This window comes from Myodes glareolus, chromosome 9 (genome assembly GCF_982192425.1).
Source record: "Myodes glareolus chromosome 9, mMyoGla1.1, whole genome shotgun sequence".
Classification (NCBI taxonomy): Eukaryota; Metazoa; Chordata; class Mammalia; order Rodentia; family Cricetidae; genus Myodes; species Myodes glareolus.
Window position 1 is genome coordinate 18,278,995 of NC_142034.1, and position 18,816 is coordinate 18,297,810.

Genomic DNA, 18,816 nt, shown 5'->3' on the forward strand with positions numbered 1-18,816 from the left:
GTGACTGCGACCTAGGAGGAAAGAGCTTCTCCGCAGGGGTCCCAGGTCCTGCTCTTTTGCCTGGCTCCACAAAGCTGTCAGAACTCAGGAGATCAGAGAGGATCTACAGCAGCACTGTAGGTCCTGGTCAGCGCTTGGTGGGGGGGGATAGGGACTCAGTGGGACATTGTGTTTGCAGCTGTGGTGTGGACCCAGAATCAGCCACTTGCCTGGCCTCTCTGAGCCTGTTTCCTCATTGGGAACCTCAAGATGATTGGGGTTTGTCTTGTAGGAGGATAGCGAAGGGTAACAAAGGCTGACACACAGGAGGTGCCCCAGGCTGCTAAATTTCTTCCCTCTAAACCACACACACATCACACCTGAAGCCAGCACTACCTGGAGCAAGGCCAACAGGGCCAGTGGGCAGCTTTTCTGGGTCTCTGCATTTTTTTTTTAACCATTTACGGGGACGACTGTCACCCCGAACAAAGAAGGCTGAGAAAATCCCAGGGCACACGAAAAGTACTCAAGCTCTTATCTAGCGAACACGGGAGAAATCAGGACGTGGCTACGGGATGGCACACACTCAAGTCTAGAGGTGAGCCAGTCCACGCCGACCTCAAGGCCTTGAGGCACACACACAGCAGGCTGCCACCTTCCAGAAGTGCTCACACCATGCAAGGTTGGCCGCCAGCCTTGTCTCTGGAATAAGGTGTTCAGTTTTTGCACCTAAAACTGCAAGCCAGTTTTTACTTCACTTGGCCACGGACAGCACAAGGAAAGAACCCGAGTCACTGCATAGTCACGTGGTGTCCGGTAAACACCTAGCCAGATGGCTGAGTGAGGGTGGGGTCACAGGGAGGTGGCAGGGAACTTGGAAGCTCTCCACCCACCAATTATCAGCTCAGACGTGTCTAGGTCCTTTGTGCTACCCAGAAGGTCTTTTGATGACAGTTCCGTGTCAGATAACACAACAATGGTCACATTGCTTCAACTGTCTGGGAAGGCAAAGTCCTAGTGTGGATTTGGTCTGAGCAAGATTACAGAAATGGAAGACAGGCTCAGAGTGACGGCAAATCCTGCTAGGCAGTCATAGAGTCCTTAGCAGACATAAGGAGGCATTCCAGGACTCCGTCAGTGTCCCAGCACCAGGAGAGTCTATTCATCTTCCATGTCCTGCCCTGGGTGTGAAACCCAAACGGGTGTATCACTAATGCTTTGAATGCTCCTGGGAGTGGGGTGGAGGAGCATTTTCAGGGAGGTCCAGGCTCCCTGCTTTCCAGGGAGACAGGCCTCCCACAGTGGAAGTCACACAGCATGGTTGGGCAGCTTTACTGAGCACTAAGAAGTATCAACCAGGTGTTCAAGTGAGTACAAGGGGAGGCACCAGCTCCACCAACAGCTGCAGACCTGCTTAACTCTAAACCCACCAAGAGGTGAATGGCCTGGGTCTGCAGCGCTCCATAGGGTCTTGGCATGTAGCCCATACTGGCCTTGCATTCACTATGTACCCCAGGCAGGCCTTGAACTCTTGAGCCTCCCACTTTAGTTCTCAAGGGCTAGGATGATAGCCATGTGCTGGCATGCCTAGCTTGTCTCTGGGGTCTTCACGGCATCACCTAGAGACAGATACTTGGCATCTGTTCCCTCTGGCTTGAGATCTGGTGGACTACAGCCAGGGCCTTGCCCAGGAACACAACAGACAGGGGAGGGTTGGCCCTGCTATGGTGGCTGAACAAAGGGCCATTGCGATAGCCTGCTTTGCAGCCAAGATGGATGACTGTTTTTCTCCCGTGTCAGAGATTGCATTGGAGCGTCTTAGATCATGCCCAATGGGTCACTAGCGGCAGTGAGTCATCCTGCACAGAGGTGACGCTGTGTGCAGCTAGATCCCTGAGAGGAGGGATGACACATCCTCTAGAACCTGAGGCAGAAGCATCTATCTTTAAAGAAGCAGGACATGGGAATTGAGAGGGAAGATTCTGGAAGGATTCAAGAAAGGGCTCTGTGGTGGGCAATCTTCACAGTCACCTAGCCTACATTTGGAACCACCTCAGGGACAACTGGGGTGCACAGGTGGCTGTGTCTGAAGGTGTTTATCGGTAGGACTCACTGAAGTGACAACCTATTGTGAATGTGGGTGGCACCGTCCCATGGACTGGGGTGGGGGCAGTAACCACAAAAGCGAATGAAGGAGAAAGCATGCCAGTGCTACACTCCTCTGCTCCCTATCCGCCGAGAAGTGGAGCACTTCCTCCACTACATATGGCTACCACAATGCCCTGCCCAAGGCTGTGGACTCAAACAACTAGGAACCCTCTGAGCCCAGGAACTAAAATAAGGCTTTCCTCCCAGAGATGTTTCTGTCAGGCATCTGGATACGTTTGAGAAGCTAGCTAACACAGTCTCCATGAGAGGAATGACAGCCTATCAGCCCCTGCAGGGAGTGGAAAGCAGCCGCTGCCTCCTCCTACACACCTGCCCCCACTGGCCTAGAGTAGAGGCTGGTTTAGAACACGGCTGTGGACCGACCATCCCATCAGACTGGCCCTTCTGATGACCAGTTACAAGCTGTGGGGGTTTTTTTTTGCCCCCCATCATATTCAATTTATAACATGGTAGGGTTCAAGACCTTGGGTCTCACATATGCTAAGTCAGGCACTCTACCAGGCTATATCCCAGTCTTTTGCAGGCTGTTTTGTGAGCGTGAAGACTATAAAGCATTTCTGATTGCCCAGGAGAGATGAGAAAGGGGAGAGTTGTCATCCCAGACAGAAGACAAACTTCTTCATGACAAAACTTTGAAGGGATAGCTAGAGACAAAAATCAAGGCACCCACGACCTCACCCTATAAGGTGCTCAAAGCTGAGGCCTGGCCGGGCTTTCAGAACATCTGGTCTACCTGCCTCGGAAGCCCTTACTGCCAGTCCATCACTTTGCAGGATGGAAACACATCTTGAGAGACCGGGATGGCACTGCTGGCTCTGTAACGAGCACTCTCAGGAACCGCAAGGTCAACTTGAAGGAGTTGGGATCACCTCTGGGTGTGGACACCTCTGGGAGGAGCTGCACCTTTGGGTGTGTCTTTGAGGGGTATTCACAGGAAGATTAACTGCAGAGGGAAGACCTACCCTGCATACGGGCAGCGCCATCCCGTGGGCTGACGTCCTGAGGGAAAAGGAGGAAGCATGAGCACCAGCATCCATCTCTCTCTGCTTCCTGATTGCAGAAGCAACGTGACCAGTCATGGCCACCGCTGCCACCATACCAGTCATCGCCACCGCTGCCACCAGGCCTTCCCTGTCACGTGGACCCCATCCCCTCAAACCATGAGCCCGGACGGACCTTAAGCTACTTCTGTCAGACATGTGTCACCTTGGTCACCACAAGGAAAAGAATAACTAACTAGCGTGGTTGTTGCAGAGAGCCGTCCTCAGGAAGGGACATTTCCCATCTCCACTGCCACATGTCCCATGCACAGAGATTAGCCAGTTCTCGGTAGGTAACCGGACGCCTCGGGTTCACCATACTAACTACCAGAGCTTCATGAGACCGTGGAAGAGGAAATGTGGGAAGGATACCCGGGGCCCTGGGCTGCGAGGACTCTTGTCCAGGGCCCTGCACAGGCTGACTTATGAATGACTGAGCAGCGCCAAGCCCAGCACACTTTTTGCTGGTGTGTTTGCTGTCTGATCGATTCCCCATCATCCACACGGGTGGGGCAGGATACAAAGACAGGGTTGGAGGGCAGCAGCACAGTCCTAGAAATGGACGTGTAGTCACACTTCTGAACTCCAGGGCCAGCCCATCGGACCTTCCAAAAGACCCAGTTATGTGGTCACTACAGTATGCTTGGTGCCCAAGGAATAAACTGTCCCCTAAGTGCGACCCGCCACTTGCTACAGCCAGGGCTGGAGAAAGCGTGAGGAAGGCAGAGGTCTATCCTCTACAGAGAATCTTGTTGAGGACATCTCGAATTGACGTGTTGACTGAGGCAGGATCCAGCAGGAAACAGGGGACCCTGCGCCCTTGTCTAGACTCCAAAGCAGCCACTGTAACTAGCCACGATCCCCAGAAGCCAGAGTCACTTACACATCTGCCTGTGAGGATGATCCACTCAAGGTGGGCAGCTGGGCCCTGGCAACCCTGGGGCTCTAAGAGCCGCCCTCACCTGTGGTTCCTTCTGGGATCTCCGCGTGGGGCTGGGCAGCGGCCTGCTTGTCGGAAGCTCTCTCTTCCACTAGGGGCGCAGTTACGCCTGGAAACCACCGATAGTCACCCTTCTGTTTAGTATACAGGGGCAGTGCAGGGACAGGGCCTGCCAGCCACATGCAAGAAAAGCCAGCTCAAAGCAGGGCCGCAGCCCTCCTCCCATTTCCCCAGGAAGAAGTGAGGCACCAAGCCACCTGCCTAGAAAGCCCGGAGGGGCCATGTAAGTACTACAGCAGACGGAGGTATTCTGATTCCCCGGGGGTTCTAAAGAGAGCTGGTGAAATCCTGAGGGCAACTGTGTGATCCTTATAGCAAGGCAGGGTGTCCGCAGCGGGCACCCAGGCAGTGTGAGAAAGCAGAGGAGATGAGGCTGTGATTGTCCTGTGAGGTTTGGGGCAAGCACTCTGTCACCTCTGAGCCTTTGTTTCTGCGTTTACAGAACTGCAGCGCCACCTCTTGGTGACCTTGTTGTTCTACCAGTTCTAACTCCCTGCCGGGCCAACCTCCAGTGAAAAGGTACAGAGTTCCCTGTGCGGCAATAACTGGGCCAGGTCCTGTGTGGAGTCCAGCTGCCTTGCGGAGGCAAGAGATAGGGATCACAGGCTAGGAGCTGGGGGCAGCATCTCTTCAAGGGAAACAATTTGACTCAAAAGCTCTCTGGCGCCCTCTGCCTCTCCATCAGGCATGCCAGGCACACACCTGAGGAGTGGGCAGCTCTGAGAGGTTCCCAGAATTCCACGCAACTTAGTCCACCAAAGCCATTTTCACTACGATCCTCTCCAGTGCAGATAAAACTGCTAGCAAAGCTCAGCCCAGGCTCCCTTCTTCCCTGAGGGCGAGGCATGTGGGGCGTACGCGTGTTCAGGTCCAGACTGCATGAGCGAGCGGGAGCTTCTCCCAGGATAATGCCCACAGAGCACCGAGGGCTGTGTCTGGGAAGCCGGCACCAGGTTCGCATCGAGTTTCAGGGCTTTCTCAGCGTGGCAGACAGCTTGCAGAACCGTCCTAACCGGAAGAGCAGGAAATGTCTTGCATCACTGGTTTTCGGGAGGGCAAAGGATGTTCTCACCAGGCCATGCCGCCTGCAGCCCCCAGGGATGAGCCAGCGTGCCAAGGACTTGGCAGGAGCTTGGCAGTCGTGTTCTGGGTTTATCCAAAGGCAAATGCGGAGGCCAAATTCTCATTCTCTAATAGAACTCCCAAACAATGCGGAGGGCTGCAGGAAGATTTCCGAGTGGACCTTCCAGCCTCCTTGGAAGGTTCGAGAGATGGGAGGACAGTGTTATGGACAGTTAGTTAGAAGTCCTCTCAGCGTCCTTTTCCTTGGATTTCTTCTACTCAATAGGTTGAAAAGCAAGATGCACGACATCCCCAGGATTGCTGGCTGGAGACCCGGTTCTGGCCAATGAATGAAAGGGGAAATTGCTACTCTGAGCTTATACAAAACTCTCAATTTCTTAATTCTGGCCACACATCTGGCTTTGGGATCCTTTTGGCTACTTTGTTTTCACTGGCTCTTTTTTTTTTAAATTCCATTCATTATTATTGGTAATTATTATTTTGATTTTTCAAGACAGGGTTTCTCGGCGAAGCTCTGGCTATCCTGGAACTTGCTCTGTAGACCAGGCTAGTCTCAAACTCAGCAATTCACCTGACTCTGCCTCTGAGAGCTGGGATGAAAGGCGTGTGCCACCACCCAGCTCTCATTCATTATTATGGGACATGTGGATAATGTGTCCACGTGGGCACATGCCACGATGACATGGGGAATCTGTTGTCTCCTTTACACAGTTTCCGGGGATTGACCTTGGGTCACCAGGCTCGCACGGTGAGCACTTTTACCCTCTGAGCCATCTCACCAGCCAGAGTTCTTGGTCCCAAGGTAGACACAGTGTTTGGGAGGGCAGCAGCCATCTTTCGACTACGAGGCAACAGTCTGACCGCTTAGGATGGCAGAAGATGATAAGAAGCACACAAATGACACTGGGGAGCTGTGCGCATGCGCTGACATCTTATGATGCGATGCGGGATTAATAAACCTCTTCAGTCAGTATGGCTTTCTGTTTCCTGCAGCCAAATACAGTAGTCTTTTCTCCCCCGCCCCCCTCTTTTTTTTTTTTTCCAAGACAGGGTTTCTCTGTTTCTCTGTGTATAGCCCTGGCTGTCCTGGCACTCCCTCTGTAGTCCAGGCTGGCCTCGAACTCACAGAGATCCTCCTGCCTCTGCCTCCCAAGTGCTGGGATTAAAGACGTGCGCCACCACTGCCCAGCGAAATGTGGTGGTCTTGACTGACCCACATGGGAAGCAAGAGACACCAGGGAGCATTTCAGGAAAAAGACAAACAGCTTCATGACAACCCAGACACCAAATATCTGAAGTGAACAGATCAGAAGAGACAAAACATACTCCATGTGCAAAGTCCAGAGCCCAAGAAAGCATTCCTAACACATGAGCAGGAAGCTGTCTGACCCGCACCCCTCCTCAGCCAAATGAGCATTCTGGGCCCTGGTTGATGTCTGAAAGAAAAGTAAGTGGGGGCTGCTGAGAGGGTCTTGTAGGGTAGTGGATACAGGATGGGAACCCTACCGAACAGTGTGTGAGCCCCGCTGAGCTGCGCAGCCCAGCTTCTCCAAGCATGGAACATCTAGAGCACGCACAGGATGAAGATGATCAAGGCACACCGTTGAGCCAAGTGCAGAAGCAGGGCCCAGCTCCCAAAGCACTGCCCTGCGAAGCGCCTAGCAAGCTCAGTCAGCCAGCACACAGGAAGCAGCGAGTGCAGCCGGATGGGGTAGCTCAGAGCAAGGGAAGCACAGGCTGGAGGCCATGGTGGGAGTAGGGAGGCCCCACCTTCAGCGGTTGGAGTGCTCTTAGCCTCAGAGGTCTCGGACCCTGGTTCCTCCGATCCATCATCGGCGGGGGGCTGTGGGGGAGACTCTGGAACATATACAGTGAGCCCTCAGACCTCAAGAGGAACCTTCCGTGTGGATGTTGTATCCTCATGATGAAACCATGAAGGGACCAGCCTCCCCCCTCCCGCACAACCAGACTCCACTCCCTGGGGTCCCCGGATGAAGGTGTGGGTGATGTGTGTCTGTTCCTGGGTGGGAGAAGACAAAGCCTTTAGTTGCTCAGGTCCAGCTGAGGCAAAGGCCCTTGTATGGACAACCTGGTAGTAGATCTAGGAAGCCAGTCCCTACATGCTCAGAAAAGCCCTTTCCTGTGGCCTCGCCACCTTCAGGTCACAGCACCTCAGCACTCAGCTCAGTGAACTCACCTCGGTGCAGTAAAAGTCCCCCACTTTCATGCCTGTATTGGCCAAAGGGTTTCCTTTGCTAACTCTCCTGGGCTTTTGTAACCGTGGCTGTGCTTAAATCATGTATTAAGAAAGCTCTTTGCCCAGCATGTGAGACCCATAGGCGGTGGTCGTTCTATTGGTCTTACTTAACCTTGGTTAAGGACTCACAGTAACACTGTGTGCCAACAGGAATGTGTACGGCTCTTTTTTCTTCCTTCCTTCCTTCCTTCCTTTCTTCCTTCCTTCCTTCCTTCTTCCCTCCCTCTCTCCCTCCCTCCCTTCCTCCCTCCCTCCCTTTCTTTGTTGGTGCTGATGTTGACTGGGAATCCCCAGATGCCCATTGTATCAGATGGACAAGTGGCTCTGGCCATGAGGAAAAGTCCTATATCACCTCATGCTCCTCAAGAGATTAACACCCACACCAGGTGCAGTCTGAGCACCCACTGGCTGACAAAGAGGGGCCCACCTGGAGCCCATTCAGTCTTCTGTCCTTGAAAACAGAATTTGGGCAAGAGCTGTGCTTAGCTAGGAGGCTACATCTTCCCGACTCAAGGGACAGCTTGAAGATGGGAGCCACACACTCATTTCTCAACCGTGTGCAGACTGAGAACCATTCTCAGCTAGCTGCCGTACACACACAGGTGAGGGCTGTCGGCTTGAGGGCCCTGCTTGCCAAGGCAATCTGTAGCAAGAAACAGACCTTGGGCTGGGTGTGGGAGTGCACATACTTTAACCCCCACACTCAGGAGGCTGAGGCAGGTGGATCTCTGTGAGTTCAAGGCCAACCTGGTCTACACAGTGAGTACCCGGACAGTTAGGGCTGTATAGAGAGACCCGGTCTCAGAAAACACCTCTCTGTCCGTGGTGATGACTGGACAAAGAGGGGAGCATGTTCAGGTCACAAAGCCGCTGGAGGCAAACCTGAGGTTTGTGTCAAGGAGGTCTAGACTAAGTGAGATAGTGTGAGGCCCCCAGGAAACTACAAGATGTAAAGTCTGACCAGGGCTATGATGAGCCAGCGGGCGGGGAGCACCGAGTGTGGATAGTGCTTGCTAGGTTGCAGGGCTGCTGGGGCATTCAGTGGAGGACAGATGCTGCCCCTTAGGCAATGGTGAGATTTTGGGGTGATGGAGGGGAGCTGGTTCTATGTACAAATCAGAACACAAAGATGGAAGGCAGATGGAGTTCAAATACAGTGAATGACGAGACACTTCACAACCTCACAGTCAAAGAAGGACCCTTAATATTGTCTTTACCACAGTGTCTCAGGTATCCTACGCTGGCTTCGAACTTGCTTTGTACCCCCATCCTCAACATTTACATTATCCTCAGAGGGAGGGAGAAAGGAGAAGAAGCCCCCTGCACGAAGGCCTGGAAACTGTAACCCATCAGCACCTAATTCATGAGCGTGTGATCACATGTGCATGACCACCTGCCCCACCCGCAGCCTCTCTGGCTGCATCTAGCCCTGTTCCAGCTTTCAGCACCCACTTAGACACTCTCTGCTCTGGTGCTCAGCCTGTCATCACTCGCCATTATTCCAAACAGTCTTTGTCACTTTCCTGAACTGTTGTTAGGACTGTGATCCTTTCTGCAAGGCAGAGCAACTCCACACCGACAAACAGCCCATCCTGAACCCTCAGCCAGCAAGGCTAAATCTGATGAAAATCTTAGGTTTCTTTGGCTTTTTTTGGGGAGTACAGTTATGGGTAAGACAACACCCTTTGTTTCACAGTACCTTCCAAGAGGTAGCAATTTCAGTCTCTCTCTCTCTGTCTGTCTCTCTGTTTCTCTGGCATATTAGTATAGAAGAATTCTGCTGGATTTTGTTTTGTGAAGATGTGTAGAGAGTGTTATCATAGAAACCGTGCCCCTGTGTGTGTGTGTGTGTGTGTGTGTGAGAGAGAGAGCACCCCCAAAACTCCCAAACACATGCACACAGTGAAATGGACAACCAGTCAATTGGGAGGAGAGGTCGGGGTCAAGGCAGTGTGGCCAGAGGACTACATTACAGACTGCAGTTTTAATTAATTAAACTAAACTTGAGAAGTGCTTTAAAAATTAACTTCTATTTTTTAAATTTATGTACATGTGTGTAAATCTGAAAATGCCACATAAGTACAGGTGTTAGTTCCCCAAAGCTGGAGACAACAGATTTTGTGGGCTGATGGCTATGGGAACCAAACTTAGGTCCTCTGGAAGGGCAGCAAGAGCTCTGATCCATGGAACCGCCTCTCTAAGGCAGTCCTGGCTGAACCGAAACTCACTGTATAAACCAGGTTGGCTTTGGACTTGCAGCAGTCCTCCTGCCTCTGCCTTTTGAGTACTGGAATTACAGACCAGCGGCACCGTGCTGTGCCCCACTGCTGATGAAGTTCCTTAATGTGGATATACTCAGAACCCCAGAGGAATCTATTCTTGAGAGATATCCAGGTTTGTGTAGTGAAGGATCTGATGCTCCTGGAGAGCCGAGAGTGACCACCTCTCCCCCAGTCTTCGGAGCACTGTCTGTGGAGGTGAATTTTCAAATGCGCGTTTTGACTTTTCTTAGCCCACTCAAGCTAATGATCGAATACGACAAATTATGAACCGCTCCTTTAAAAAGTGGGACTTGAGCCCCTCCTGCCAGCCCCTGCTGAAGCAGATACGGACTGTGTTCCACTGTGACTGGCCTGTCGTGCCTGGTTGTTCACTGACCTTTTAAGCCATTGTCCATGTCTCCTTCCTGGTCTTGGAGTAGAGTGTAGCCCTCAGCATGGTCTTCCATTGTGTCAAACTCCTGGCGGGGTTCAGCCATACTGGTTCAAAGCCTGGAGAAAAATAAGGCAAGAGCGAGTTATAGGCGGGATGCTGAGCCCAGGGACCTGACTTCTTAGGGCAGTAGAGTTGGGGGACAAGGAGAGAGGCACCCTTCCTCCCAAGTCACAGCAGGAGGACCTCCGTTTCCTCACTTCCCATCCGGAAGACTGATGCTCAGTCTCACTGAGTGGTCAATGTCCCTGTCAGTCATTTGCCATCTCATAATCTCATATCCAAAACCACCAGGTGAAGCGGCTGACCTGTGGTTATCCCCTGCTCTTTCCACATCACTGGGAAGTGCTGTTGACTAGTGAGTGGCTCAGCAGTTGTGGAGGAAGGTGATTGCCTGGCCTCTCTTGTCAGGAAAGAGTGAATGGCTTTGTTCTGTGAATGCCAACTGATTGTAAAACCAGCTCTGCCAACCTCTGGGCTCAAGGGATCCTTTTGTCTCAGCCTCGCAGATGGCTGGGACTACGGCCTGCTCGGGACCATGGCCTGTCTGGCTATCAGTTAGTTAATAGTGTGCGTGCTCAGCATGGATCTTTTATTTTTTTTAAAAGTATTTAAATTTTTAATTTATTTTATTTTATGTGCATTGTTGTTCTTTGCCTGTATGTATGTCTGAGTGAGGGCTTCAAATCTTGGAGTTACTGACAGTTGTGAGCTGCCATGTGGGTGCTGGGAATTGAACCTGGATCCTCTGGAATCACAGCCAAGTGCTCTTAACTGCTGAGCCATCTCTCCAGCACCCAAGCCTGTATTTTTTTTTTGTTGTTGTTGTTTTATATATCTGTAAGCCACACTCCTACCCCAATCTCAGCTCCTGTCTCTGACTCTGGAACTCCTTTTATGGATTGCTGAGACAGGGTCACAGGTATCCCAGGTTGGTCTCAAACTAGCTATGCATCCAAAGATGGCCTTAAACTTCCACCTCCCGAGTGGTTTACGTAAACTAGTTACCACCACGCCTTCTTCATGCAGTTCTGTGGGTGGAGTCCAGGGCTCTGTATCCTAGGCAAGCGTCTATCAACTGGGCTATATGCCAAGCCCCCAGACAGGGAAGAAGGGCACAAAGTCAAGAGAGAGCACTTTTGCAGAGAGAACCATCTTCCCTTTGGACCCCAGGTAGCACCCTTCCTTGCATCTAGATGGGAAGATTTGCCTCTGCCACGGCAGCCAGCACCCTCCTCCAGCCCCTGCATGTCCACCCAGTCAGTGATGAACAGACTAAATTGCAGGGCATAGCAGTGTCTGGAGGAGGGTGAAGTGGCTGGGTTAGACTCTGCTCAGCCCCAGGGACAGCACCAAAGAAGTGTCCTAAGGTGAACTTGGCAGCGATGAGCAGGGTTAATGGGAGAGTAAGAGTGCTTGCTGGCAGGGAGGTGACAGCCATGGTCCCAGGGGAACGTGTAAAGGCCAGAACTAGATGGTGGGTAGAGGAGATGGAAAGGAAGGTGTAGGCTCAGGAGTGCACCTTAGAAAACGGTAGATTGACTTCCAAAGTTAGACTGCAGTTAGGCAGGAAGATTAGAATCCACAAGTGTACTTGAGGCAGGGGCCTGGTTGGCTGGGCAAAGAGGGGTAGGGTGAAGGGACACCATGGGGACAGGGGAAGGGGCTGGACAACAGGGCAGTTCTGTTGAGAGATGACATCCCTTCCCCAAGGCTACAAGGTCCTACTTGGCCATTCCACTCACTTTGTCTTAATTGGGTTTCTACTGCTGTGATAGAACGCCACGCCCACAAGTGACTTGGAAAAGAAAAAGGGTTATTTCATCTTTCAACTCTCTGGTCACACACTGCATAGAGAAGCCAGGGCAGGAGCTCAAGACAGCAACTTCAAGGCAGGAACTGAAGCAGAGGCCACGGAGGAACTACATTTACTGACTTGATCGGCATGGTTTGCTCAGCCTACTTTCTTTCACAACTCAGGACCATCGCCCAGGGGTGGCACTGCCCACAGTGGGCTGGGTCTAGCCATGCCAATCATCAGTCAAGAAGATGCCCCCGTAGACTCGCCTACCGGCACTCTGACGGACCCAGTCTCTCAACTGAGGTTCCTCCTCCCATTAACTCTAGCTTGTGTCAAGTTGAAAAAGAAAACAAAGCAGAAACAACCAGAACACAGTACGCTCACACAATACGGATGTTTCTCCCGCCCCTTCTGACTTACATTAAAATTATAATTTTCTCATGGGTCTTTGTTTTTATGGAGTTTTAAATATTTATTTATTTATTTTTGGTTTGGTTTTGCGAGACAGGGCTTCTCTGTGTAAAGGAGCCCTGGCTGTCCTGAAATTCGCTTTGAAGACTAGGGGATTCTTTTTTTCAACACAGAGGTATTCCATTTTGTTTACTAAGTTACTGGTGTGTGTGTGTGTGTGTGCACCAACACGCTTGAGAGAGTGCATGTGCTCATGTGTGCATGAACAAATGGAGGCCAGAGGTCTATTTTAGCTGTTTCTCCTCATCCTGTCCACCTTTTTTCTTTTCTCAAGACAGAGTTTCACTATGATTGACCTAGAACTCGCTCTGGAGACCAGGCTGGCCGTGAACTCACAGAGATCCCCCTGCCTCTGCCTCCCAAGTGCTGGCATTTAAGGTGCGAGTCACCACTCACCGCTTATTATATTTTTAATTATATTATCTTTTTAGCCATTGTGTGTGTGTGTGTGTGTGTGCGCGTGTGTGTATAAGTACACATGCACACTTTCATGTGTGAATGCCACTTACGTGTGCTTGGGTGCTTCAGTGTACGGCGGAGATGGGAGGACAACCTTGGGCATCCGTCTTTTTCCCCCACATTATTTGAGGGAGGGTCTCTTGGTTTCTTCCTGCTGTGTCCACCAGGCTAGGTCCTCTCTTTCAGCCATTCCCTGTCTCTTTCTCCAGTGTGCTGTAGGAGCACTGGGATTACAGATAATGTGCTTGCGTGTCTAGCTCCATGTGGGGTCTAGGGATTTGAACTCAGGTCCTGACGCTTGTGCTTCAATCACTTTGTGTACTAAGCCATCTCCTTAGCCCTCCATTTTACTTTTGAGACGCAGGAGAGCCTCAAACTCTCCATCGTCCTGCCTCAGCCTCCTGAGCGCTAGGATTTCAAGTTTACATCACCTGTCTCTTCTCCGGTATATTTTCTAAAATTTTTATTTTATGTGCACTGCTGTTTTGTCTGCATGTGTGTATGTATGAAAGTGTCAGAGCCTCTGGAACTGGAGTTACAGACAGTTGTGAGCTGCCATGTGGATGGGTCCTCCGGAAGAGCAGCCAGTGCTCTTAACCACTGAGCCATCTCTCCAGCCCCTACTCCAGCACAGTTTCTCTCTCTCTCTCTCTCTCTCTCTCTCTCTCTCTCTCTCTCTCTCTCTCTGGTGGGGGGGGCGGGCGGGCAGGGTTTCTCTGTGTAACAGTCCTGGCTGTCCTGGAACTCCCTTGTAGACCAGGTTGGCCTCGAACTCACTGAGATACGTGGGATTAAAGGCGCGCGCCACCACCACCCAGCTCCAGTGTATTTTCAATATCCCTCCAAATAATAACAACAACAACAACAACAACAATAATTTAAAAATAAATGAGTTACCAGCAAGTATCCCTGCTCCCTGTATTCTCCCACCCAAGCACTAAGCAGGCCCGACCCTGCTTAGATTCTGGGATCAGATGAGATCACTCACATTCAGGGTGGCATGGCCACATTCCCTGTATCCTCAGTGTGGGGTTCTGCTTGCTTTCCATGTTGGGTTGTCTTCGGCTATTCCTAGAAGTTTCTATGCATTTGAACTTCGGAGCTGGAGAACCAAGCATCACTCAAGCATTTGGGTGATGTCCCGGAGTTTACCAGCTGGGGATGAGGGTCCAGGGTGTGTCTGATTGGTCAGTTGTCCCACTCAACCCTCTCAGACACCACCATCCATGCTATGACCTAATGATCCTTCTGCCCCTGCACACACCCTCAACATCCGCTCAGGGCTATAGAGGGCCAGACACACCCTCTGGAAGTGGACTGAATTACAGGGGTCTGTGCAGAAATTAAGCCATCCTTAAAAACACAGGCTACTATTCACTACGTAAAATAAACAAGCTGTGCACATCTCAAGGGTCACTCCTTTCTTTGTGGGGAAAGGAAAAACTGTGTAAATAGGGAAGTCCCCCTAGTCCTGGGAGGGCAGCTGTCCTTAGGAGTCTGCTCCTTCTTTATACCATCCAGGGCTGGGCTAGGTCAGATGGCGATTTCAGGACCTAGGAGCCAAGCCAAGATGGGCATGTAGCTCCATGGTAGAACACTGGCTTAGCATGTGCAAGGCCCTGTGTTCCATCTGCAGCATAGAAAAGGGAGGAGAAGAGGAAGGGAGAGAGGGATGGTGAGGAAAGGAAAGAATGTTCTGGAACACCCTTGAGGGCTCATTGGACCAAAACCCCAGAAAGAACAGATCCCTGGAGAGCAAGAGGGAGTGACCCTTTCCCCAGTCTATGACCCACACTGATGACACAGGGGCAGAGGAGCCCCATTGGGCACCTATCTAGGCTGATGCCTCAGAACCCCAAGACCTGGCATCAGGAAGTGCTTACCAGCTACCCTCCGAAGCAGGAGCTATTCACTGTGTGCTCCCCATAGGCTTCTAGGTGCCCTTGCAGGCTATCCCGCTGACGTTGCCATTTTCATTACATTTAATCACATGTAACACATGCATTTTCCAGACCCTCCGAGGCCTGGGAATGCGCAGAGGAAGCCCCCGGCCCTCCTGTTTCCAAAGAACAGGGACTTCCCAGGCTGAAAGACATCGGCCCTTCTGTCTAGCGGCCTGCAAGTCTTCCGTACAGCCCATTTGACATCTCAGGTGACCCTCTAAAGTGTGCGGAGGTGGACAAGGAAACCCCCAGCAGCTGACCCCCTCACCGGCCCCTTGGGAGCGCTCCTGGCGCCATGCTTGCTCTCCTCAGCATGCCTGCCATTTTCCCTGGGTTGCTTTCCACCGCAGAGCCGCTGAGCTCACCGGAAACCTTTAAGGTGGGCAGGATGGGGATCCCAGACCGGGAAGGGACCCCAGGGACTTGACAGGCGTTTAATACCCTTGAGTCTACCGAGGACCTGACTGATGCTCTCTGGGTTCCCACCCTGCTACCCTGGGGGCAAGGTGCCCAATGGGCCTGGGGCCTGATTCCCCATCTGGGGCTGACTTGCAGAAGTCTACAAATATCAATTAGCGGTTCCCTGGTGAGAACGTCCCTGCAGGCTCCAAAAGAAAGCCCTGGTCTTTCCCAATTCCCAGATCTTCCAACTTTCTTCCCAAGGGAGACCTCCCTGGACTGCAGGTCTCCATTCTGGGGGCGTTTCTTGCTAAGAAGGCAACAAGTGTCTCTCATTGTCTGGGTCCTGCTCAGGGCAACATTGTTTAATAACCATCACCGGAGTTTCTGGGGAGCTTCTTGGGTAAGGGAGGGGCCTCAACATCAGTTGGTAGTTGGGTAATTAAATAGGATGGCTTCTAAACTCCTGCCCCAGGAGTTTACAGGCTAAACTCTGAAGGGCAACCACTCCAGGAGAAAGAATTAGTACCTTCTCATACCTGAGGAAACTGAGTAACCCTCGTAGCTAGAGCAGGCATGGTTCGAATTCAGCTCTTGTGACACTAAAACCCACCTTTAAACGCCTGTGTTACATCGCTGCGCTTCCCACAGGCTATCATTCCTTTGTATAAGGGGAGTGGGAGGGGAGTTTGGGGGGAGCGGCGGGCGGGCGTACGCACTGCGAGAGACAGGGACCCCCAGAAGCTTCTCGGGACTGCGCCGGGTGGGGACCCGAATTGCGCTCAAGCCTCGCTAGGGGGCGCCAGACGTCAGTCCCGGGATCACCTCGGACACCCGCGCTGTGACTCAGCGGAATGCCGCCCTCAGCCAGGTTCAGATCTGAAGGAAGGAGGGGTGGGCCTCACCGCCTTTGGTTAAAAACCCAAACTGGAATGGGATAATAGGGATGGCTGCACTGCTTTGTCAATGTCCTGAAAACACGCACGACATGTACAGCACTTGAATTATGTCCATAAAATGGTTTGTTTTTGTTCTTTTTAAACAGCAGCAACAACAACAAAATACTAATTGGGAATGGTGGCACACGCTTTTAACCCCAGAACTCAAGAGGCAGAATCAGGCGGATCTCTGAGAGTTCGAGGCCAGTCTGGTCTACATAGTGAATTCCAGAGCTACATAGTAAGACCATCTCAACAAAGAAGCCCCCCGGCCCGGCCCCAAAGCCCACTAAATAAAAAACAGATATCAGGCATATATACTGAAAAGCAAGTAGGGATTGCATCCCCAAATTAACTCCCAATGGGCTTTGCTCTCAAGGGTTATTTTTAACCTATAATCTCAGCACTCAGGAACCATGTGTTCACAACCATGCACAACTCCAATGCGGTTTTCTAACCTCTGTGGGCACCAGGCATGCATGTGGTACAATATGTGCATGCAGGTAAAACACTCAATTACATAAAGTGAGAAAATACTTAAAGAGAGTCTATTTTTAGCTTGTGCGCCCCATCTCCCCTCTGCTCCCCTTCCCTGCTCTGTTCCCCTTGAATCTGCCAGGGTCTGTAGGAGGAAGCAGAATTCTCCCAAGGTCAGGAATCAAGTTTCAAACAGTTCCTGGTATTGGTTTATTTAATTATTATAACAGGTGGCTACTATGCCTGCTTTCACAGGTGGTTTAGAAAGATTAATTTCTCGAAGCTACATAAAAAAGTATAAAAGAGAGTCAGGGTTCAAAACCCAGAACTTGGGCAAGGCAGTGGTGGCGCATGCCTTAAATCCCGCAGACAGGCAGAAGCAGGTGGATCTCGAAGAGTTCGAGGCCAGCCTGGTCGACAGAATGAGTTCCAGGACAGCTAGGGCTGTTGCACACAGAAACCCTGTCTCGAAAAACTAAACTAAACCAAACCAAACTAACCAACCAAAGAAAGAAAGAAACAAACAAAAAACCCCAGTACTTGGGAGATCGAGGGAATTCAGGCCATCTTCAGCTACATATCATGTTTGAGGGCAGCCTGGGCTACATGAGTTATCATTGGCTCATCCCAGAGGGAATCCCTGGTTTCCTCGGAGGACCTTCTCCTTGTATTTGTGCTCTAACTGTGAGTGCTTGTGGGCCAGCTCTTCCACTTTTCCATGCAAAGGCTATTGAAGCAGCAGGCAGGCAGCCTGGGCTCCACTGGAGCCCAGGCTTCGAGGAAAGCCCTTCCCTCAGGACACAGAAGAGCCAGGGCAACAGGCTACAGCTAAAGGGTAAGATGGCTCCTCCAAGGCTAAAATACACGCCTTCCTGAAGCCAGGTCCTGGCAACTCAGAAGCTACACATCCTTCTGGATGTCTTTGCTTGCTTCTCTAGCAAGGCAGGTGGACACCGGCGCTCTGGGAGGCTGGAGAGAAGACAGATCACCACCTCTGAGCTCAGGGTCATAGCACACTGCAGTTTGCCACAGACTATTCGAGAACTGAGCAGTAATAGATCCCCCCCCCCCCACCAGTGTAAAGCAGAATGGCCAAATTAAATGTGGGGAAATTGAGCACACACGGAGGAGGCTCGTGCTGGTGAGGAGCTGGGGTGACTCTGGGCCTCTATCGTGGGAGAACAGTCAGCGTTTGTGTGCAAAGATGAATGGACGTGGCTTCAGAGAAGGCGGTGGCACTGCTGTGTGCACACAGATGCCATGGCTGATGTCAGCTGGCGCATGTCCACCAGTGTAGAGAAGTCACACATTGTGCCCAAGAGAACAGTTCTGGTGTTTTTGAAATAGCTTGCTATATAGCCCAGGCTAGCTTTGAACTCATGATCTTCCTGCTTACCCACTCCCCTCCCCCAATACCTAGTTAGGATTAGAGGTGTGACTTCAAGGCCTGGCTATACAGTTCTGGTTTTAAGTAAGAGTTTCTGGAGATTTCGTGTGCTTGCTTGAACTACGTGTTTTGTTTATCACTACTGATATGGCCAAATAGTTCAGCCTTAAAGGTGGCACATGCCTGTAATCCCAAGCGCTCAGGAGGCAAAGGCGGGCAGATCTGTTAGTTCAAGGCTAGCCTGGTCTACATAGTGAGACCTTGTCTCAACTCTCCCTTCCCACTCTCTTTGCAAATGGCAGGCTAGCTGGCCTCCAGCCTATGGAGAGTCTCCTGTCTCTATTTTCTGTGTCACGGGGATTAGAGACACTCATGTGATGGCTTTACACAGGGATTCGAACTCAGGTCCTCAAGCTGGCACAAGGGCTAATTTCCCCACTGAACCTTCTCCTCAGCCCTCATCGGTCTCTGTGGAGGCACCTGGAAGTGCAGCCTCATCTACATGGCAGGGGCTTAGGGAGGCTCACAGGAGAGTCTCCAGAGGACTAATGTTTTTCTTCCCTTTGAACCAGGTTCCCCTGAAGCCAGATCTCAGGATGTGGAGAGGCCCACATTGTATCAAGCCTCTTTGCACTGGGAAGACCCCCAACCTGACCCACCTCCTCCCAGAATGCAGTGGGTCCGGTTTAGTAGATGAACTG

General features: G+C 51.5%; 1 protein-coding gene across 33 annotated transcripts in view; it reads right to left on the bottom strand.

Annotated features, from left to right (window-relative positions):
• Mapt (microtubule associated protein tau) overlaps positions 1-18,816 on the bottom strand; it is a 99,662-nt gene that overhangs the window by 38,125 nt on the left and 42,721 nt on the right. For 13 of the 33 annotated variants that reach the window (XM_085695919.2, XM_085695916.2, XM_085695915.2 and 10 more), the window contains exon 2: positions 10,187-10,299. In XM_085695919.2, the coding sequence (XP_085552045.1) occupies positions 10,187-10,286 (100 nt within the window). In that variant the 5' untranslated portion in view covers positions 10,287-10,299. Of the gene's footprint in view, positions 1-4,150; positions 4,238-7,041; positions 7,129-10,186; positions 10,300-18,816 lie in introns of all 33 variants that reach the window. The other 20 variants (XM_048445905.3, XM_048445903.3, XM_085695910.2 and 17 more) reach the window with 2 other exon arrangements.